Source organism: Sceloporus undulatus, chromosome 6, assembly GCF_019175285.1.
Source record: "Sceloporus undulatus isolate JIND9_A2432 ecotype Alabama chromosome 6, SceUnd_v1.1, whole genome shotgun sequence".
Taxonomy (NCBI): domain Eukaryota; kingdom Metazoa; phylum Chordata; class Lepidosauria; order Squamata; family Phrynosomatidae; genus Sceloporus; species Sceloporus undulatus.
Window position 1 is genome coordinate 22259776 of NC_056527.1, and position 18680 is coordinate 22278455.

Here is an 18680-nt window from a genome sequence, read left to right on the forward strand (position 1 = left end):
TTCCACCTCTGGGCAGAGCCACTCTCTGGGGCGGAGCCTCTACCAAAGCCCTGCAAGGAGGAGGAGGCGTGTGCCGCCTCTCCTCCTCGGTGCCTTTCTGGACAAACACCCCCAATCTGCATTCCAAAACACACACAACAGCACAGTTGTGCATTTCACATGGCTTTACTTAACATGGCCTCTTGCATATTTCAGAGGCTTATTCCATAATCAAACCCCTTGGGTTTAACACTTAGCATGGTTTAACATGGCTATGCGTATTGAACATGTCAAGGTGGTTTCACCGTTCTTGGACCAAGTGTACTTCTCAGAAATGTGTACTTGGTTAAGGGACTTGGTTTTTCTTCACTGCGCATGGGTTTGAAAATCACAGCAATTTACACTGGCCTTGCCCCAGAGGCTTTTGATATCAATATTGCCATTATAGAACCAAAACACACAGAAAGGCACTTTGAAAGTCACACTCTCTGGCTTCAGAAACAGTGCGTGCGCCTCTCAAGCTGACTCATATCATCATCATCATCATCATCCATCATATCATCACACACTATCATTGTCAAAGCAAGGGAGACTTGTTAGCATTAAAAGCCACAAAAACACACTTTGCAAGTCACACTCTCTCAGCTTCTGAAACAGTAGTTGCATACTTCTCAAGCTGCATCATCATCATCATCACACTATCATTGTCAAAGCAAGGGAGACGTGTTAGCATTAAAAGCACACACAACTTTGCAAGGTCACACTCTCTTGGCTTCAGAAACAGTGCCTCCATGCCTCTCAAGCTGGCTTATATCATCATCATCGTCATCATCATATCATCACACTATCATTGTCAACCAGGGACACTTGTTAGCAATTAAAAATAACTGAAAATAACAAAAAAACCACTCTGGGCTTGGCCACTCACCACCTTCTCTTCCTCTCTCTTCGTCCTCCTCCTGCTCTTCCTCTCCTGCTGCCCCCTCTTCCTCCTCCTGCTCTTCTGCGGGGAGGCGGGGAGGGCGCGGGGTGGAGCCCCCGCGGGAGCGGGGGAGGCCCTGCCGCCTTGGAGCGCTCCTGGAGGGCCCCAGGGGCGGCCAGCGGGCCCCCCAGGGCCCCTGCCGCCCTCGGAGCCCTCCTGGAGGGCCCCAGGGACGCAGCGGGCCTCCTAAAGGCCCGCCGCCGCTCTGGGCGCCGCCATTTTGGGCGGCAAAATGGCGGCGCCCATAGCCCCAGAGGCCGCTATGGGCGTCGCCATTTTGCCGCCCAAATAGCGGCGCCCCAGGCGCGAAGAGCCGTTACGGCGGGCTGCGGGCGGCGGGCAACAGCACCCGGGGCCGGCGGCAGGCCTACGCGGGCCGCATCCGGCCCGGCGGCCGGAGGTTGCCGACCCCTTGTTGGACTAAGATACTGGGAAACCAGGGTTTGGATCTCACTTGGCCATAGAACCCCCTGGGTGATCTTGAGGAAGTCAGAGGGAGGCAAAGTAAACCCCTCTAAGCAAATTCTGGCAAGAAAACCTTGTGATAGATTTGTCTTAAGGTCGCCATAAGTCAGAAGTGACTTAAAGGTACGCAAGCACAACAAACTGGAAATAACATGGTTTCATAGGATGGAACCATGTCTGTAAAAGTGGAATCATGGTACTATAATTGTGTTGTGTGAAAGGGCCCCGGTGTGTAGAACTACTGAGTCAGCACAGATACACCCAGTATTAATGGATAATCATTGTATACTATGGAACTTTACAATGTAGAGTGATTTTTGTTAATGGTGCCCCAAGCATTAAAATAAGCCATGTATATATCCCATATTTATTTCATTTTCTTTATAACTGCAGGGACTTGAAACCAGACAACATGTTGCTCTCTAATGAGGGCCACATTAAGCTGACAGATTTTGGATTGTCCAAAGTTACTCTGAACAGAGGTGAGACATGGAAAGACACACCCAAAATATGTGTGTGTGAGAGGGAGAGAGAACTATTTCCAATGATGTGATAATGTTTACTGTGACAATAGCAAATACCCTTTTATCCATAGTCACATTTAACATAAGCATTTCTTGTGTGTAGAATATAAACTAGGTCCAAAGACCAGTACAACTGGCCTAGCATGTCTGGAGGAAGTTTGGACTTACTTCTCCAACAGCAGTCATCTGACAAATAAATTGTGAAACAACGGTGACTTTTAAAAGTAATTTCCAGTCTGTCATTTGTAAAAAATGTGTGAAGTGATACTTTGGCTTTAGCAGAACTGGCTCATGTTTTGGTGTTGTGGGGTCCAAGAGGAATGGTGGTGCTACAGAGCTTAGAGACAATGTGTTGCAATTTATTATGATACATGGAATGAGTTACTTTTGGGGAGAACAAGGCAATAACAATGTTGCATTTGTCAGTTAATGCAATGGCTGGCAAAATCTATGTGCTTTATGCGTCTGATGCTTTTATCCCGTACAGTGGGCCCTTGGTATCCAGTGGACTCCTCCATGGATAGCCAAATCCATGGATGCTTAAGTCCCAAGTCCCATCATATACAGTGGTGTAGTAAAAGGGTGTGCCTTATATAAAATGGCAAAATCAAATTTTGCTTTTTGGATTTTTTTTAAAGCATGTTTGAATCTGTGGATGCAGAATCTGTGGACATGGAGGGACAACTTAACTTCAGAAGAACACAATGCTTACTGTCAAACCACTCCAGGAAATATGGCCAGCAATACTTCCTTGACTGACTCAGGAAAAAGGAATTGCGCTGAAGGGCAGATAGAAACAGTGTTGCTGTCATGAGTAGTGTGGAACCCTTGTTTTAAAGCTTCCTTTTATAGTTAAGCAGCACCAGTCCTGCCACCAAATGTAATGAAGAACATGGCATTCGATTTTTGTTTTTGTATTAGAATGCTAGCAATGAATAACACAACAAAGTACTGATGAAAAATAATTTCCCAAGTTCCGTGTTGGCAGGAATTGGCATAGGCTTGTTGTTAGTGTGTGCCTTAAGTCATTTCTGACTTATGGCAACACTTAAATGAACCTGTCATGGGGTTTTCATGGTCGCCTTTCCCCTGCTCTGAAGCTGAAAACGTGTGACTTGTTTAAGGTCACCAACTGAGTTTCTATGTCTGAGCAGTGATTCAAAATTCAAAAATTGATCTCCAGAGTTGTCCATTGCTCAAACTACTACACCACAGTCTTGCTGTTGCTGTTACAAAGCCTGAGGCAAGTCCAGAGAAAATCATTACAACAGAACATTTTCATTCAGTACATGTGAAGTTTTGTTAATTAAATGACCCAAAATTTAACATTCCTAATTTTTCCCCTTCAGAACTCAACATGATGGATATCCTCACAACACCATCCATGTCAAAACCAAAACAAGACTATTCACGCACACCTGGACAAGTGTTGTCTCTCATCAGTTCTTTTGGTTTTGTAAGTATTCAAATTACAGTAATTTGCATCGAAAGCAGCCTGTATGCCTGAGGTGGGAATTAGGTAGATCGCCAGATGGTGAGCCAGCTCCAAATGCTGAAGAGAGCCAGTGTAGTATAGTGGTTTGAAAACTGGACTGTGACTCTGGACATCAGGGTTTGAATCCATGCTCAGACATCAAAACCCACTGAGTGATATAGGGCAAGTAACATTCTCACAGCCTCAGAGGAAGGAAAAGGCAACCTTCCCTCTGAACAAATCTTGTCAAGAAACTCCCGTGATAGATTTGCCTTAGGGTTTGATGAGTTAGAAATAACTTGAAGGCACACAACAAAAACACCTACTAAATGGTGAATTAATGCAACTTCCAGCAAACATAGAAGGCTGGGAGCTGTAGTCCAACTATATCTGTAGGGCCACACAGTTCCCACCCCTACTTTAAACTGAGTTACATCCTTGACCTATCAAGCTCACTGTTTTCACACTGACCTCTGTTGTTGCAGCACTATTCTAGAGTTCTCTTCAGGAGACTTTCCCTGCTATACATGGGATTGCTATACATGGTGTATTCTCAGTTGCTGAACTAGAGCTTGTTTGAAATTAATTCTCTCTTTTTTTAAAATCTCTGAGGAGCTGCTTTGTCTTTGCAAGAAGTGATAAGTTTTCCACATCAGCCCACTGAGATCTCCACTTTGATAGGGTGATATTAAATGAACAAACAAAAGCCCCTCACATTGTATGAAACAATTATGTAGCAACCACTTTGGATCCTTCTTTCAATAGTTATAAAGTGTATTATAAAGAACTGGATGGTGTAATAGAGGGCATGTTTATCAAATTTGCAGATGACACCAAATTAGATGGGGTAGCTAATACCCCAGAAGACAGGCTCAGAATTCAAAATGACCTTAAGAGATTAGAGAACTGGACCAAAACTAGTTTCAACAAGAAGAGATGTAAGATACTGCACTTAGGCATTAAAAATGAAATGCACAGATATTGTGTGGCTTGACAACAGTACATGTGAAAGGTATACTTACTAGACCACAAGCTGAACATGAGTCACCAGTGTGAAGGGGCAGCTAAAAAAGTCAGTGCTATTCTAGGCTTCATCAGTAGAATTATGCTGTCTAAACTGGGGGAAGTGATAGTGTTCAAGAAGGAGGATGTTCTAGAGGAGGATGACCAAAATGGTAAACTTTCTGGAAACTGCCCTAAGAGGAGTGGCTTATGTTTAGGCTGGGAAAGAAAAGGTTAAGAGTGGACATGATCACCATGTTTAAATATTTGAAGTGATATCATATTGTGGATGGAGCAAGCTTGTTTTCTGCTGCTCCAGAGATTAGGACACGGAGCAATGGATTCAAGCTATAGGAAAAGAAATTCCACTCAAACATTAGGAAGAACTAACCGTAAGAGCTGTTTAGCAGTGGAATATGCTGCCTTGGCATTTGATGGGGTCCTCATCTTTGGAGGTTTTTAAACAGTCTGGATGGCAATTTGTCACAGGGAGTGCTTTGACTGTGTATGGCAGGGGGTTGGACTGAATGTCTCTCATGGTGTCTTCCAACTCTATGATTCTATGATGTTCTGTTGCAGAGAATCAGTTGTACTAAATCTATGACTGAAATATGAAATCATAATTCTTATCTTTTATAATATATTTGGTTTCATGTATCTTTTGAAAATGCTTTTCTCATTTTGACAGTATACTCCAGTTGATGGGAAAATGCACACACCTAGTCCAAGTCCTATTTGTGCAAATATGTCTCAATTTTCTCAAGGATTTGTTTCCCCCTTATCTGTAAGTCAAAAAGACTACCCATCTGCACCTAATAAACTCCTGAGAGCATGTAAGTACTTTTTAAAGGCTTATCTACACATATGCTGTCTTTTATAGAGGTAATCTCCACAGGCTTTGTTGCAAGTGCTGCTCCCAATGAGAGTTTTGGTATATAATCACTGGGGGAAGGGTTTTTCAGGTGGTTGCACCATTTCTAAAAATCATACCATAGCTGCTTTTCTGTGTGTTGTTTTGATGTTTAATGAGTGTGTGTTGTTATAATTATGGATTTCTGTTTTGTAAGATGCCCCGGAAAGATTTTTGAAGGCCAGATCATGTTATCTGATCACTGAGATTCTTCATTTAATTTAGCTTAGAACAGCTTCTAGCTTATTTTAGAGCCAATGAGATTTAGTAGCCAAGTACTGGATTGTCAACGGGAGAAATTCAAGTTCAAATCTTGTGCAAGACTACAAATTATGAAGCCTGTAACAAAAACCTACCAACCTTTTTATTAGGGAGAAACAATCTGGAATGAAGGGGAGAGTCAATGCATTTTCTTATCCTATTCTCCCCCCACCATTTTTTTTCTTTTTCCTTTGAATAATTTGGAGGCACTGATAGTACTGAAACCAGATTTTGTATATATTTCATTTATTTTGCTTTATGAGCACATATGTTACTTTGATTGTATTACCTGTAGAGTATGCCATAAAAATAATTAGTGGAGGCTGTGAAATCAGGGGAGTGGAATCGTTTGTAATCAGAAGGGACATTGTGAATTACATTACATGAAAAGAAACCTCCTACGGGCTTACATGCATGCGTATCCCTTTTTGGATGAGGCACAGGGGACTATTCTCTTACATTTTGTGTCCTATCTAGAATCTTTTCTCCCCAGCTGTCAAGCTCCAGGAGAGGTAGCGGTGGCTGTTTCTTACCATGGAGAAGGAAGCATTTCATAGGAGGAAGAAGCAAATGATCTTTTGTTCAAGGGGAAGGAAAGGATGATGCTTTCCATCTGGGATTGTACTCTCATTTCCTCCTTCCTATGAGCCCAGAGCAGCTCCATCTTTCTCTTCTCAGTTGCTTCCCCTCCATCAGTAAGATGCAGCTGGAGGAGCTCCTTTCAGAACTTGAGAACTAACAGGGTAGGGAGAGGATGTAAAACTGCACAGGTGGCGTGCTACACTATACTATACTTGCTTGATGTACTACAGTTAGTATGTTTTGAAACTGCATCTGTGCTTTGTATGCCTTGATATTTTTTTTAAATGATGTTCTTCCTGAAGGCTTCGATTCTTCAGCTGTAACACCTGCAATACCTGTGAGGAGCCTGACACCAACTCTGCTTCAATCTAGAAAAAGGTATGGGACTTCCAGTGCCAGTAGCCATTCCCGCACCCAATTGTCCAGCATGGAATCAGAGTGCTGCAGCAGCCCCCGGTGGGAAAGAGACGTTCAGGTCAGGAGCGCTTCTTTCTAATGGCTTTGTTTCTTCTGACTTCTTACAACTGAATGATTCAAAGATGCACTCTGGGACTATGAAACAGGCTTTTAAAATCAGCCATCAGGAAGGATAGTCCCAAAAGATGATGATCAGGAGATATACTTTTACTGCTTATTTCCTTTCCACTGTATTCTTGGGTTATCCAGATGTCGAGTGGATCTTTCATGTAGGCAAGCAGTTTCTAAGGGCTGAGGACATGGTTTTCCTTTTCTCACTATATGCACAAATGAACATACACACACACCTTTCATAATACTCTTGAACTAAGAGAAATCAATTTTGGTTGACAACAGACTCTCCAGGACTAGTAAACTGAGTTCTGTTTTGAAATAGGTTCATGTGCACAAATTGATTGTGGTACCTTCTGCTGCAAGCAGGGGGCACATTTATGAACAGGAGAGACCTCCTGTTCCCATGATGCATGGAAATTTTGAGGTGAGGAAAAAAGAATAGAGTTTGGAATTTTACCTTTAGAAAGTAACCTTCAGATATATAATGATAAAGACTAGTTATTTGCTGCAGGATCATCCACACCCTGTTTACATGATGAGACTTAACATTGCTGTCATTTACTCAAAAAAGTAATTCATTGCAAGTAATGTAATTAATTTTAATGAATTACTTCCAAGCTTGGAAAAAAAATAACAAAACAGGTATATGGTTGCCTTTAAAATTACTTTTCTTTCACATTCCATGTTATACATGCAATATGGTGAATTCATTGTAACAGATATTTTATTTCAGTTCTTGATAGACACTTTATTTGCTTGCTTCTGAAAAAAACCTCTGTTTAAGGACTGTGTCTTTTCATATAAATTTTATTGGACATGCAGATCAGTATTACAGCCATGCTGTGTATCTGTCTGCTGAGTCAAAAAACAGCACATTCAATATCATGTTGCTTAGATTGTGGAATGATCTTCCACAATCTAGGCAACATGACACAACAACCTTCTGGCCTGGGTTATCTGAGTAAGTATTTGGACTGGAAGAAAAAACTAGTTTATGTTGTTGTTCTATTCTGTTTTAATGTTGTGTGTACAGTTCATTTTTTAAAATGTGTGTCTTTATTATTTTAAAAAGGTTTTCTCTTTGACAAATTTGTTTAGTTGTGTCCCACTGTAGAGGGTGGTGCTCATCTCTGTTACTAAGCCGTTGTAGCCAGCATAGTCAAAGACGATTCCATGGTCATGTGGCCAGCATGACACATTGCTATTCTTTATTATTTAAATTATTATTATTTACTAGAGATATTTAAAACAAACTTCAGCAATACAAAGGCTCTGTCAGATACTCTTTGTTCTAAATCATATGACCCTCCATATGATTTTGAACTATAACTGCCATCACTCCTGGCCAGCATAACTAATGGTGAGGGATGCTGGGAACTGATGTCCAACACCATCTGAGTGGCCATGTGATTCTGGCTCCTACTTTAAACTGCAAGAGCTTTTGCCTGCTCATGTTGTTATACATTTTCCTTCCAGTACATCATCTTCAAAAAATAACATGTCTCGCTAATCCCCATCCGTCATCCAGTTATCCAAATGCACAAGGTTTCTCTCCAGTTGCAAGTTTTATGTCTAACTGCGTGGAAATAAATCCCTGTTCTATTACAATTATTATGATATCATTAGGAGTCTTTGGGCTGAAGGTGAGATAAGAAAGATGCAATAAGTACATATGGTTATTGATCTTGTTTCAGCATGTTTATAAACACCTGGAAATGCTTGATTTTCAGGAAGCAGAAGACATCCTCTGCTCTGCCTCAGGCAAAGTAGTTTCTTCAGAAACACCAGAGAATACAGATTTACGGCTTTTCAATGGCACTAAAGGCTTGAAGCGAAAGGCTCTGGAGTCTGCCATCTCTCCTATTAGCAGCAGTGAGTCTACCGAATCCTTTAATCTATCTGAAATATCTGTAAGAACTTGTGATATGAAAGACTTGGTCCGAAAATGTCTTTCAGAATATAAAGAATGGGAAGAAAAGCTCTGTACAGCAAAGGCTGCCCAGGCAGAGGAGGAAGCAGCAAAATCCTTAAATTGCCACCTGTCTCCTTTGAGCTCGGGAAATATTTCAAAAGACAGGAAAGAGGAGGCGATGGTGGAGATGCCAGGTGTCAAAAGATGCTTTGGGCTGGTTGACACCAGCCCTTCTCAAGAACTTATCTTTGTTAAAAAAAAGAATGCGGATTACAAACGTGGCTGTAAAATCACAGATATTCCTGAAAAACAAAGCACAGGCTTAACATCTGAACTCCATTGCCTAAAACTTGATGGGTGCTTGCAAGAGACCTGCACAAATGATGGTCAAGCAAAAGAGTGCTCTTGGACACAACAAAATAGAAGCAACAAAACAGCCACTCCTTTAATAGCAAAGAATCTTATGGATTATCTAGATGCAGATTGTGAAAAAGATGGGAAAAGGGAACCCACTAATTCCAGCTTCTTATGCACTGATGATGAGAAGCCTTTGGCAAGCATAAGCGTGGACTCAGATCTCTCTGCAGCAGAAAATCATTTAGACAGGAGCATTAAAGATGTTACCTTTGAGGAGCTAAAAACAGACTCTGTGCCTGCAACATCACCATGTTGTCTAGACACCTTGTCAAGAGGGGACGAGAAACTTTCTAGCCAAGAGACCAAGCTACGGCAGCATGATCAGGATAAGAGTACGCAAAGTGTAACTGAAACACCCACTCATCTTCACTCTTCTTCAGCAGTGGACTCACAGAAAGCACTAAACCTCTTCAAGAAAAATGTGGTTGCCTTTCGGAGTTATAACAGTGCAATCAATATGTCTAAAATGTCTGAACCATCAAGAAGCCTGATTTCTGTAGAAGGAATGGATATCTCTGTTTGCAGTGGCTCTTATCCTATGACCATTACACCCGCACAAAAGGGGACATCCTATAGAGTATATCAGGTGCATTGCAATACAGTATCATTTTAAGAGCCTCTTGCTACAAAATAAAAAGGGAGAAAGGAGCCTAGCAGCACCATGAAGATTAATATACGTATATATATATTAACATAAGCTTCCATGGATACCAGTCCACTTCCTGTTCACACAACTGTTTAAATATGCTTAAAACTTGTGGCTTTAATATCACTTCATTATTGCATCCAAAGAAGTGGGCTGAAGGATCTAATCTAATAATTTTATTATGGTCATAGACCAGCACAATATATGTGTTTGTGTAATTTACCATGAGTTAAAATTTGAACTGATTGGTATACAAATACAAATTGGCATAAAGTACAGTAAATACATAAAATTTGACAAGGTGAAATACAGTACAAGGTGCTGCTAGATTTTCTTCCCCCTACCTCCCTTTTTTATATTACGTATAACAGATTAACACAGCCATTTCTTTGAAAATTGCTACAAAATATGGGCATGCTGAGTAGGAAGCTGCATGTATCTTTATGCATCCACTGTCATATGTTTATGTGGCAGGATGACAAAAGTGACTGGATTGATATAGCATATATGTATAGAAAACAGTCCCCAATGGACCCTGAAGCTGAATGCTCAGAACCTCACAACTTTCAGGCAGGAAGAGGAGATAGTATGTAACTAAAATAGCAGCATTCAAGGGAGGCATTTATTATATGTAGACATTTTGGCATAGGAAGCAAGCAGGGAAGCTTTCTGCTTGAGAAGTATGAATTGGAGTTAAGTAGGATTTAATGTTTTGGAATTATGTGAGTGTTAAGAGTGCTAGACGCAGAAAGCATTTCACTGTGTGGTTGAATATAACTTTCTAGTTCTGCAATGCACAGTCTGAACCTACAACTAGTTTGAAATAATGAATTATCATTTTTTATACTTGTATTTGCCATTTATTCTTAATCTCAGACTCCTCAGGGAAATGCTGATACACCCTACAGAACGCCCAAGAGTGTCCGAAGAGGAGCTGCTCCTGTAGATGGAGAACGCATCTTAGGGACTCCTGACTACTTGGCACCGGAGCTGCTCTTAGCAAAGGCTCATGGTAATCCTTACTGTGGAGAAATTTCATTGTTCTGTTATGCACATTTTGCAAGGAGATCCTGGCTCTGTTTTAAGATGAGACCATTTATATATTAGTGTTATTACTGGAGCCAGATTCATGTTTGTAATGTTAAGGATGTTTTCCTTATTTTGTTGCCTTTGTGTTACTTTGCTGGTTACTGAAAATGTTCCTACATTTGTTGTTTCCCTGAAGAAATCAGATGTGGGCATTATGAAGAGGAAAAGGGTATTTGGGGCTGCATGACAGAGGAAATTGAATATTGTAGCTTGTTTTGTAAATTTGGTAGTACGGTAATTACAGTTTTGTGTGTATTTAAAACATGTTAATAACAAAAAAGTGCATGTAGTTTGAAGTAAAATAGTGTGTGTGTTTATACTGGGAAACTGTCAATGGTGAATGTGTCTCAAAGTTTCAAATTATTAGCGCTTAATAATTCAGTGCAATATGATAACATTTTATGTAGATATACCACAGTGTTTATCTCATTTTTTTTTCGCACACAGGAATTCAAACCAGTGGTAAGTTTCCTTATAGTGTAGCACTGTGCAGAACAAAGTATAATTGCACTGCTCAAAGGAGAAGCTGGGGAATTGTGGTTTTATAAAAACTATGGCTTGCACCTAAAGTCTCCAAGCTTGGGTTGGAAGATTTGGCCAAGACTATTTTAGAATTTGATCAGATATGAAAAACATAGGCTGAGCTTTTATGCAAACTGAGGTCTTAGTAGATTTTGACATCTTTATTCATTTGAGGAAAAACATCCAAGTTGTTCTGAAGTAATGAAATGCCACTTTCTTTGCTGGCTGCAATTTTGTTAGAATCCAGGAAGTAAACAGAGTTATAAGAATAGACTTTCAAGGTAACTTGAAAGGGTCACTATCTAAATTAAAAGGATGGGCTGGTTCAAACTTTGTTTCATGTAAGTGGATCTGACCCTAACCTCCATTGAGATGTGTATGATTCATTACTGGCTGGCAGCAACTTCTGCTTTTATTGAAGTTACTCCAAGGCGATACCTGTGATTGCTCAATGCATCACATATATATTTGCACACAGAAGGAAGTAAGAATGAGTAAGAGACATTGTTCAAACCAGTCCTCTAAAACTTGAATATGTAACTGCATCTGCAGTGCAAGCAAATTCTCACAGCAAGTACATCCTTTGTTCTCAGTATAACGGACTGGTTGGCGCTTCAAGCAGTGCAGCAGCTGTAAAATGCATGCTGCTTAATGGGTTGTGGTGCCTCAACAGCTTTGCTTGCTTGTGCTTTGCCTGCACTTGTTTGACAGGGATTGACTTTTTTGACCTAACAGATGTTCAAGAGCAAATAAGAGGAAGAACTGTACATTGGAAACATAATGTTGAGTTCAGGCTTTTCACTGCAGTCTGAAGTACAGCAGGATACCTACAAGTTTGTTTGTTCGTTTGTCTTTGAAGACCACACTGGCCTTTGCATTGTCAGGAGATTAAGAATGGAACAGGAAATCCTCGCTACCTCTGAATTTGAGGTTTTGCATGTCAGTATGTAAAGTGGGGTGGGCAACCATGTTGCACCCAGGGGCCACACATAATTGGCCTTTGGAAGTTTGTGTATTGGAAATGACTAACTTCACTTTCTTTTCTGCCATGGAATATTTGGGTAGATATTAATTTAGGAGGAGCAACATTAAGGAAAAAGTTACAGGCTAGAATCCTGGTGGTTAGTCCCAACTAGAAGAGACCCATTGGGTCAAAAGTCAAGTCAGAACATAAGTAAATCCAAATAATAGGTGTTGTTGGGACTATCCCACAGGATTCAGGTCATAATGGTTAGATAATTACTACTTTACCTATTTCAGAAACAAAGCCTTTACTTATTAAACATCTACCTAGGCTTCTGTTTTGTTTTGGTTATTTCTACAAGTATGTGTGTGTACTTCTTTAGGAATGGCTATTCATATATGGAAGAACGGGTTTTAAAGTTATTAGATTTAATGGAAATGGACTTGGCATCAAAAAAAAAAATGGAGGACAGAGGAAAAGATTGTCCAAATTCAGTAAAGGAAGGAAATAAAGAAAGAGAAGATTGGGAAAAATTATGTCACAGACAAATGGCCAAATATACAAAACAAAATTGACAAGGGATTTTTGAGAGAGAATTGATTTTGTATATCTAATATAATATTGTATGTTAATTTTCTTAATCAAAAAAGGGTAAATGGTTTTGGTTAAGATGCTAGTTATATTTAAGTTGTAGGATATGATACAAGGTATACAAGTGATAGATTAAAAAATAAAGGGAAATTACAAGCAACTATAGAGTAACTTAACAAGGGAAAATAGAAACAGAAACAGTGAGATAATGAAATGGTCAAGGTTTGATCTATGGAAGTTCTCTTTTTTTAATTTGTTGAATGACTGAAGATAGTGGAAGAAAGAAGAAAGAATTGATAAGGTGTATGTATGGGGGTGTAAAGGAGAGGGGAGTGGGAATGACTGTTATGTGTTTTTGTGTGTATTTGTAAATTTGTATTGTTTAAATAAAATATATTTTTTAAAAAAGGAATGGCTATTCATATATATGTGTTGTCCTCCTCACTTCAGGTCATGCTGTTGACTGGTGGGCACTTGGAGTTTGTCTGTTTGAGTTTTTAACTGGAATTCCACCATTCAATGATGAAACACCACAACAAGTATTTCAGAATATTTTGAAAAGAGGTAATTGCCTGTTTTGCCAAACAACCAGTTCAAAGGTTGTTTATATAGCATTAAATGTAAAATATTGATTGATATTGCGTGTCCATGTATTCTAGATATTCCATGGCCCGAAGGTGAAGAGAAGTTGTCAGATAATGCTCAGAATGCTATAGATATCCTTTTAACCATTGAAAGTAGCAGACGAGCTGGATTCAAGGGTTAGTATCTATTTAGTTAACACTTATTGCAATTATTATGTTCATATAGCAGTTTGGAAACTAACAGCTTAAAATATTTGGATGCACTCAAATGGTCCCTAAAGGAATGTCCCATAGAACATTCCAGTTCTCCTTCCTTCTAGAGCATAAAGACAGATTCAGTCTTAGAACCTTGAAAAACAAACAAGCTCTAAACCTGTAACTCCCAATAGAGGATAGTGGGAATTGTATTAAAACAATTGCCAACATCCTGTTGAATATTCACAATAAACCAGATATATCACATCATAAATATTGGGTTTTATGTTTCTGGCCATTGCAGCAGTGCGATGACTGAAAGTGCCTCTGGAAACCCACTTTAGAAACAGGCAGTGCCATCAACATGAGGATTTCAGAATGGGTGGTGATTCAAGGAGAATCCACCTGGCAGTGAGTGGCTTTACAACAGGAACCAAAACCTTTTTTGTAGGAACAAAAAGTGGAAAAAATTTTCCCACTTTTTCTCCTTTCCTCTTGGCGTGAGATAATGAGGTTTTACTAATTGGTTCTTTAACCTTTGGGCCTCCTCCCCCCCCCCCCCCATTAAATAGAATTATAGTGCAACCGCATTATACGCAGCTTTCAGCATGTGCTGAAAGCCGTGCTGGGAAAAGGGGCAAAGTGCCCCATAAGGAGTAATGGCGCATGCACCTGTAGTATGCATGTGCTGCCACATTGCTGCGTGCACAAGCCCTATTCATTTAAATGAGTCTCGAGCATCCGCGAAATTCCCTTTACGCACGGGGGAATACAGAATGGATCCCTGCATAAAGGAAGGGTGGACTGTACTCTGTTGAAAAGGGAAAAAAGTTACTCCAGCCCATCAGTATCTAAAGATGGTCACAAACCACAAGAAAATATAATCAAAGGTAGTAGCTCATTTCTTACTATAGCACATTCTGGGAAGCATGTGTAGTTTGTTCCTCACTTTGATCATTGTGCCAATTCTCTGTGATAGTAGAATAGAGTTATATACAAAGGCCACATTGACAGGGCTTCATGGCTGAGCAGCTGTTTGTGGCCCAGCTGCCTTTTTCCATTATCTCTTTTTCTACCTCCTGAACTACAATATTTTTTGCGTCTAATTTTATTTTTCATGGCCTTAGCCACTGTCCCACTATTGAATCACTAAACTGCCACTTGCTTACTCAATTCACACTCTGGAATTACTCAATGTGTGGAAGGGAGAGGAACGACATAGAAATCCTAGGAATGAAAATGCTGCCTTAATGCAACTATTCAAGAAACCTAAGTTTGACAAGAGATAAAGGGTTTATTAAGTGGTTGTTCTAAACATAAAGAGTCATCAAACCTTTAAAGCAGGGGTAGGCAACCCTTTTGAGCCAGGGGCCGGGTTGCAGTCCCTCAGACAACTGGGAGGCCGAAGCCAAAAAATAATTAAATGATTTTTTAAAAAATTAAATAAATAAATAAACCAGGACAAATGTAGGACAAAATTTTCAAATGGAGGGCACTTTTAAAATAAAAAAATGGAGGACACGCAAAAAAATTTGCCGGTTTTTAAAAAAATGTTAAGATAAATGCATGTTTCTGAGGCTTCTATAGACAATTGCCCCACCATGCCCCTCGCGCGAGACACCAAAGGCCCCGGCGGCAATCAGCGGCAGGACCGGGCTGGGGCCGGTCCCAAGGCCTCACCGGGCCGCAGGTTGCCTATCCCTGCTTTAAAGCTAGCATTTATTTTAAACTTGAGATAGATTGTGTAACTCCTTGTTCAGAATTTAGAAGAAAAAGTACATGTAGAATCTGGAAAGTGTTTAAGTTTTTACAGGAAGAAATCTTACGTGTTTGTTTGAACTTTTTTCCCTAGAGTTGAAACTTCACCCTCTCTTTCATGGTGTAGACTGGGATAATCTGCATAATCAGTCCATGCCCTTCATACCCCAGCCAAATGATGAGACTGACACTACCTATTTTGAAGCTAGGAATAATGCTCAGCATCTAACAGTGTCTGGATTCAGCTTGTAGTATGAACACAAAAGAATTTTTAGAGGGTTGCACATGTATAAAGTTTCTTATCATTGATTTACTTCTGATTTTCTAACTAGTATTATGTTTTTTAAAATCTGGTCTGCTTTTAGTTCATCCAGCTGTGTTGAAACATTTAGTTCCACACAGCTTCTGATTGTACTTTTATTCTTGTTACTACTGCACTTTATGTAAATCTTACGTATGTAATGGTGGTATGACTCACTAACAAAATTGTTTTCTGCTGCTAACGTGTATTTCTAATTGTGGGAGAGGGGCTGTCATAGGCATAACCAGTATAGTAAATGCATAGCAATGTGTTTATGTGCATATATTTCAAAGTATTAGTTATGTTACACATTGAATTTTGGGTTAGAATCTATTTGAAACTGGTTTTCAGGACACTTTGATGATGAACATGTAACAAAAACAAACTTCTACATTTTCAGTGCAGCCCAGCTTCTCCTTCTGTGTGCCAATCCTTTTTAGACTCAAAAACTTTCAGGCACTTCAAAGTAATTCATAGGCTTCCTATTCTGCTACTAGCATATCAGTGTTCTCCATTGTCTCTAATATTATTGCCAATGTTTACTTTCCCCATCCCAGTTATTTATGAAAACTCCCTCCCCAATCTAAGTAGGTTTTAACTACCCTACTTTGATTTCTGGATGCAGCTGTTTAAAATACTGAAACGGTCAACAGCTGAACCAAGAAGTGTATATTTAAATCTGCAGATTTATAATTTAGAGAAATAAAGAACATCAGAGGAGATTTTAGTAAAAATTGGATTAAAACTGATTATGTATTTTAAACATTTAAATAAAAATTTTCTAAGACATACTTTGTAGCCTTCTTTGAAGTAATACAGATGACTACTGCACATCCATCTAATGGATTTGTTCCATGCTTTGCTGTTTCCTTAATAGAGGAATATGTTTTAAATGGAAATTAAAGCCCTTTGTTTTCTGCTTTCAAAAATAAAGCATTACAAAGAAGTCACAAGAAAATTTGTTTGGCTGTAACTTGCCAGCAATAGCTACTGTATGCTCTTTCAGAGTGGGTACTGCTTGAGCTTGACACCACATATCATTGGCATCTGTTTGGGGTTTAGATTTAATTATATGGACTTCCTTGCATATGGGAAGTTTTACTGTCTTTACATTTAGTCCTGGTTAATGCAATAGTCTTGGCTTTCCCTTCATACAATTTACCATTTCTGCTTGACTACTTTCTCTACTTTTGGTGTATCAAGGCACTGCTATGTTCAGAATGAAATTAGACTAGCCAGATATCATGAGATCGGCTGCCTGACCCATAGTTCTATGTCTCTGGCCAGAATCCAACAGTTACATGCCCACATTAAGATAATATATTTATGTTCCACTCCCCAAAAAGTCTGAGGAGCGATTTACTGAACCTCATAGAGCAAAATAAACAATTGCTCTTAGTAGTGTGAAATATGTATATGAGTTTATTCTGAAACTGCTAAACTACTATCAAATGAGGAAGTAAGGCATAAACACAGACTTGTGGGCCTGCTTATTGTTACAGATCAAAATATTCAGATGTAATGGCTTAGAGAACAAGAGCAAGTTAAAGAATGAAATGCCACACTAACCTGATGACACAATTGTCTTTTCAGAGACCACTAATCTACAAACAGCTCTTAGCCTTCAACTTTTGGCAGAGATGAAGCCCACTCTGATTTCAGTCTACAGCCTTTTTCAGGAAGGGCGGTAACCTAATGGCCTACAATTTAATAATAATCCCTCTAAAGCTGCTTCCCTTCCCTTCAGTGAAGATGGAATACAAGTTCCAAAATTAATTTTGTCCTACATCTTTCTGCATACCTAAGATGTTACAGATTAAAGAACTTTGCCATATTCCTGAAAGTTTCAACATTGTGTCCAGTCATAAAAGACCTGTAAAATATCCTCAGGCAGTATATTCCTGTCATCCTTTATTTGATAAAATGTTATTTACAATAGATTAAGATGAGCTAACTTTTAAAAATGAACCTTTAAATTATTCTCTATTAAACAAAGCAAAAATTGAATCCCATAATTACATTATTTATACAGCATAAAACAGATATGAAGGTGCTTTTCAAACATCAAGATCATGAGCTTCTTATCAGTCTGAAAAATTACATAGTGCAAAATATGTCACAATCCTGAAAATATGTACTCCAAAGACGTTCAACTGAGATTCACTGAGGAGGAGCACACAGCTTCAGTGGTGTGGCACTATTTTCAGGTCTGCAGTTTTTCTTTTCATCATAGCAACTGAGAAGCAATCACTTATGTTTGATTTTTATAACATTGCACAAAGTAATGTTGACATTATTTGATTTCCCAATCATATTTTCAGAGATTTTTTTAAGTAACAGGTTGTCATTCATATATGAATCTGATAAATAAAAGCAATCAAATTTAATAAAGTGACAATGCTGAAATTGTCTTTGATGCAGTGATGTAATGAATCATATTAGGGGCAAAGACAAACAAATTAGGTACATAGAAATGTTTTTCAAATTAAGTTTTTAAAAGAAAACTGGATCCTGCCAACTACAAACAACAGAAGATTGTGTACCAGCTGCTGCTTCACACAATGAAATGTGTGTGCCCATATATACACACACAGTGGTCCAACCTGAGAGTGCTGATCAGGTGTTATATGAACAGCAAGGAGCTTCCTGGCCTCAGACAGATGTCAGTTTCCCTTTCCTTAATGGGTAAACCACTGCCTGGACTTATCCTTGACTTTAAAAAGAACAAAAAACTTCACATAAAAACATGTCAGGTAGAAGAGCTCTATCCTAATTTTCAGTGACATCTGTTTTCTACCAACAGGAGATTTTTGGTATGGAGGAATGCTCTATCAAGTGAGCCCACACCTGCTATATAAATTAGTACAGTGTGGCCACAGATTGACAGCCTCCATGAGAACCAGATTCTTGTCAATCAGTTTCTAGGCATTACCTGTTCTGGGGGCCTATGCCACAATGGTAGCACAGGTGAAGCACTGCTCAAGTATCTAT

The 18680-nt window shown here is 39.3% G+C and overlaps 1 protein-coding gene across 1 annotated transcript; it reads left to right on the forward strand.

Moving 5' to 3' along the window:
* Positions 1-1822: 1822 nt before the first annotated feature.
* LOC121933112 (serine/threonine-protein kinase greatwall-like) lies at positions 1823-17497 on the forward strand. The gene is made up of 9 exons (XM_042472413.1): positions 1823-1908; positions 3300-3406; positions 5115-5259; positions 6482-6654; positions 8441-9625; positions 10562-10697; positions 13302-13415; positions 13511-13612; positions 15483-17497. Exons 1-9 carry the CDS (start codon positions 1839-1841, stop codon positions 15638-15640), a joined length of 2190 nt encoding a protein of 729 aa, XP_042328347.1. The 5' UTR covers positions 1823-1838; the 3' UTR covers positions 15641-17497.
* The last annotated feature ends 1183 nt before the right edge of the window (positions 17498-18680 follow it).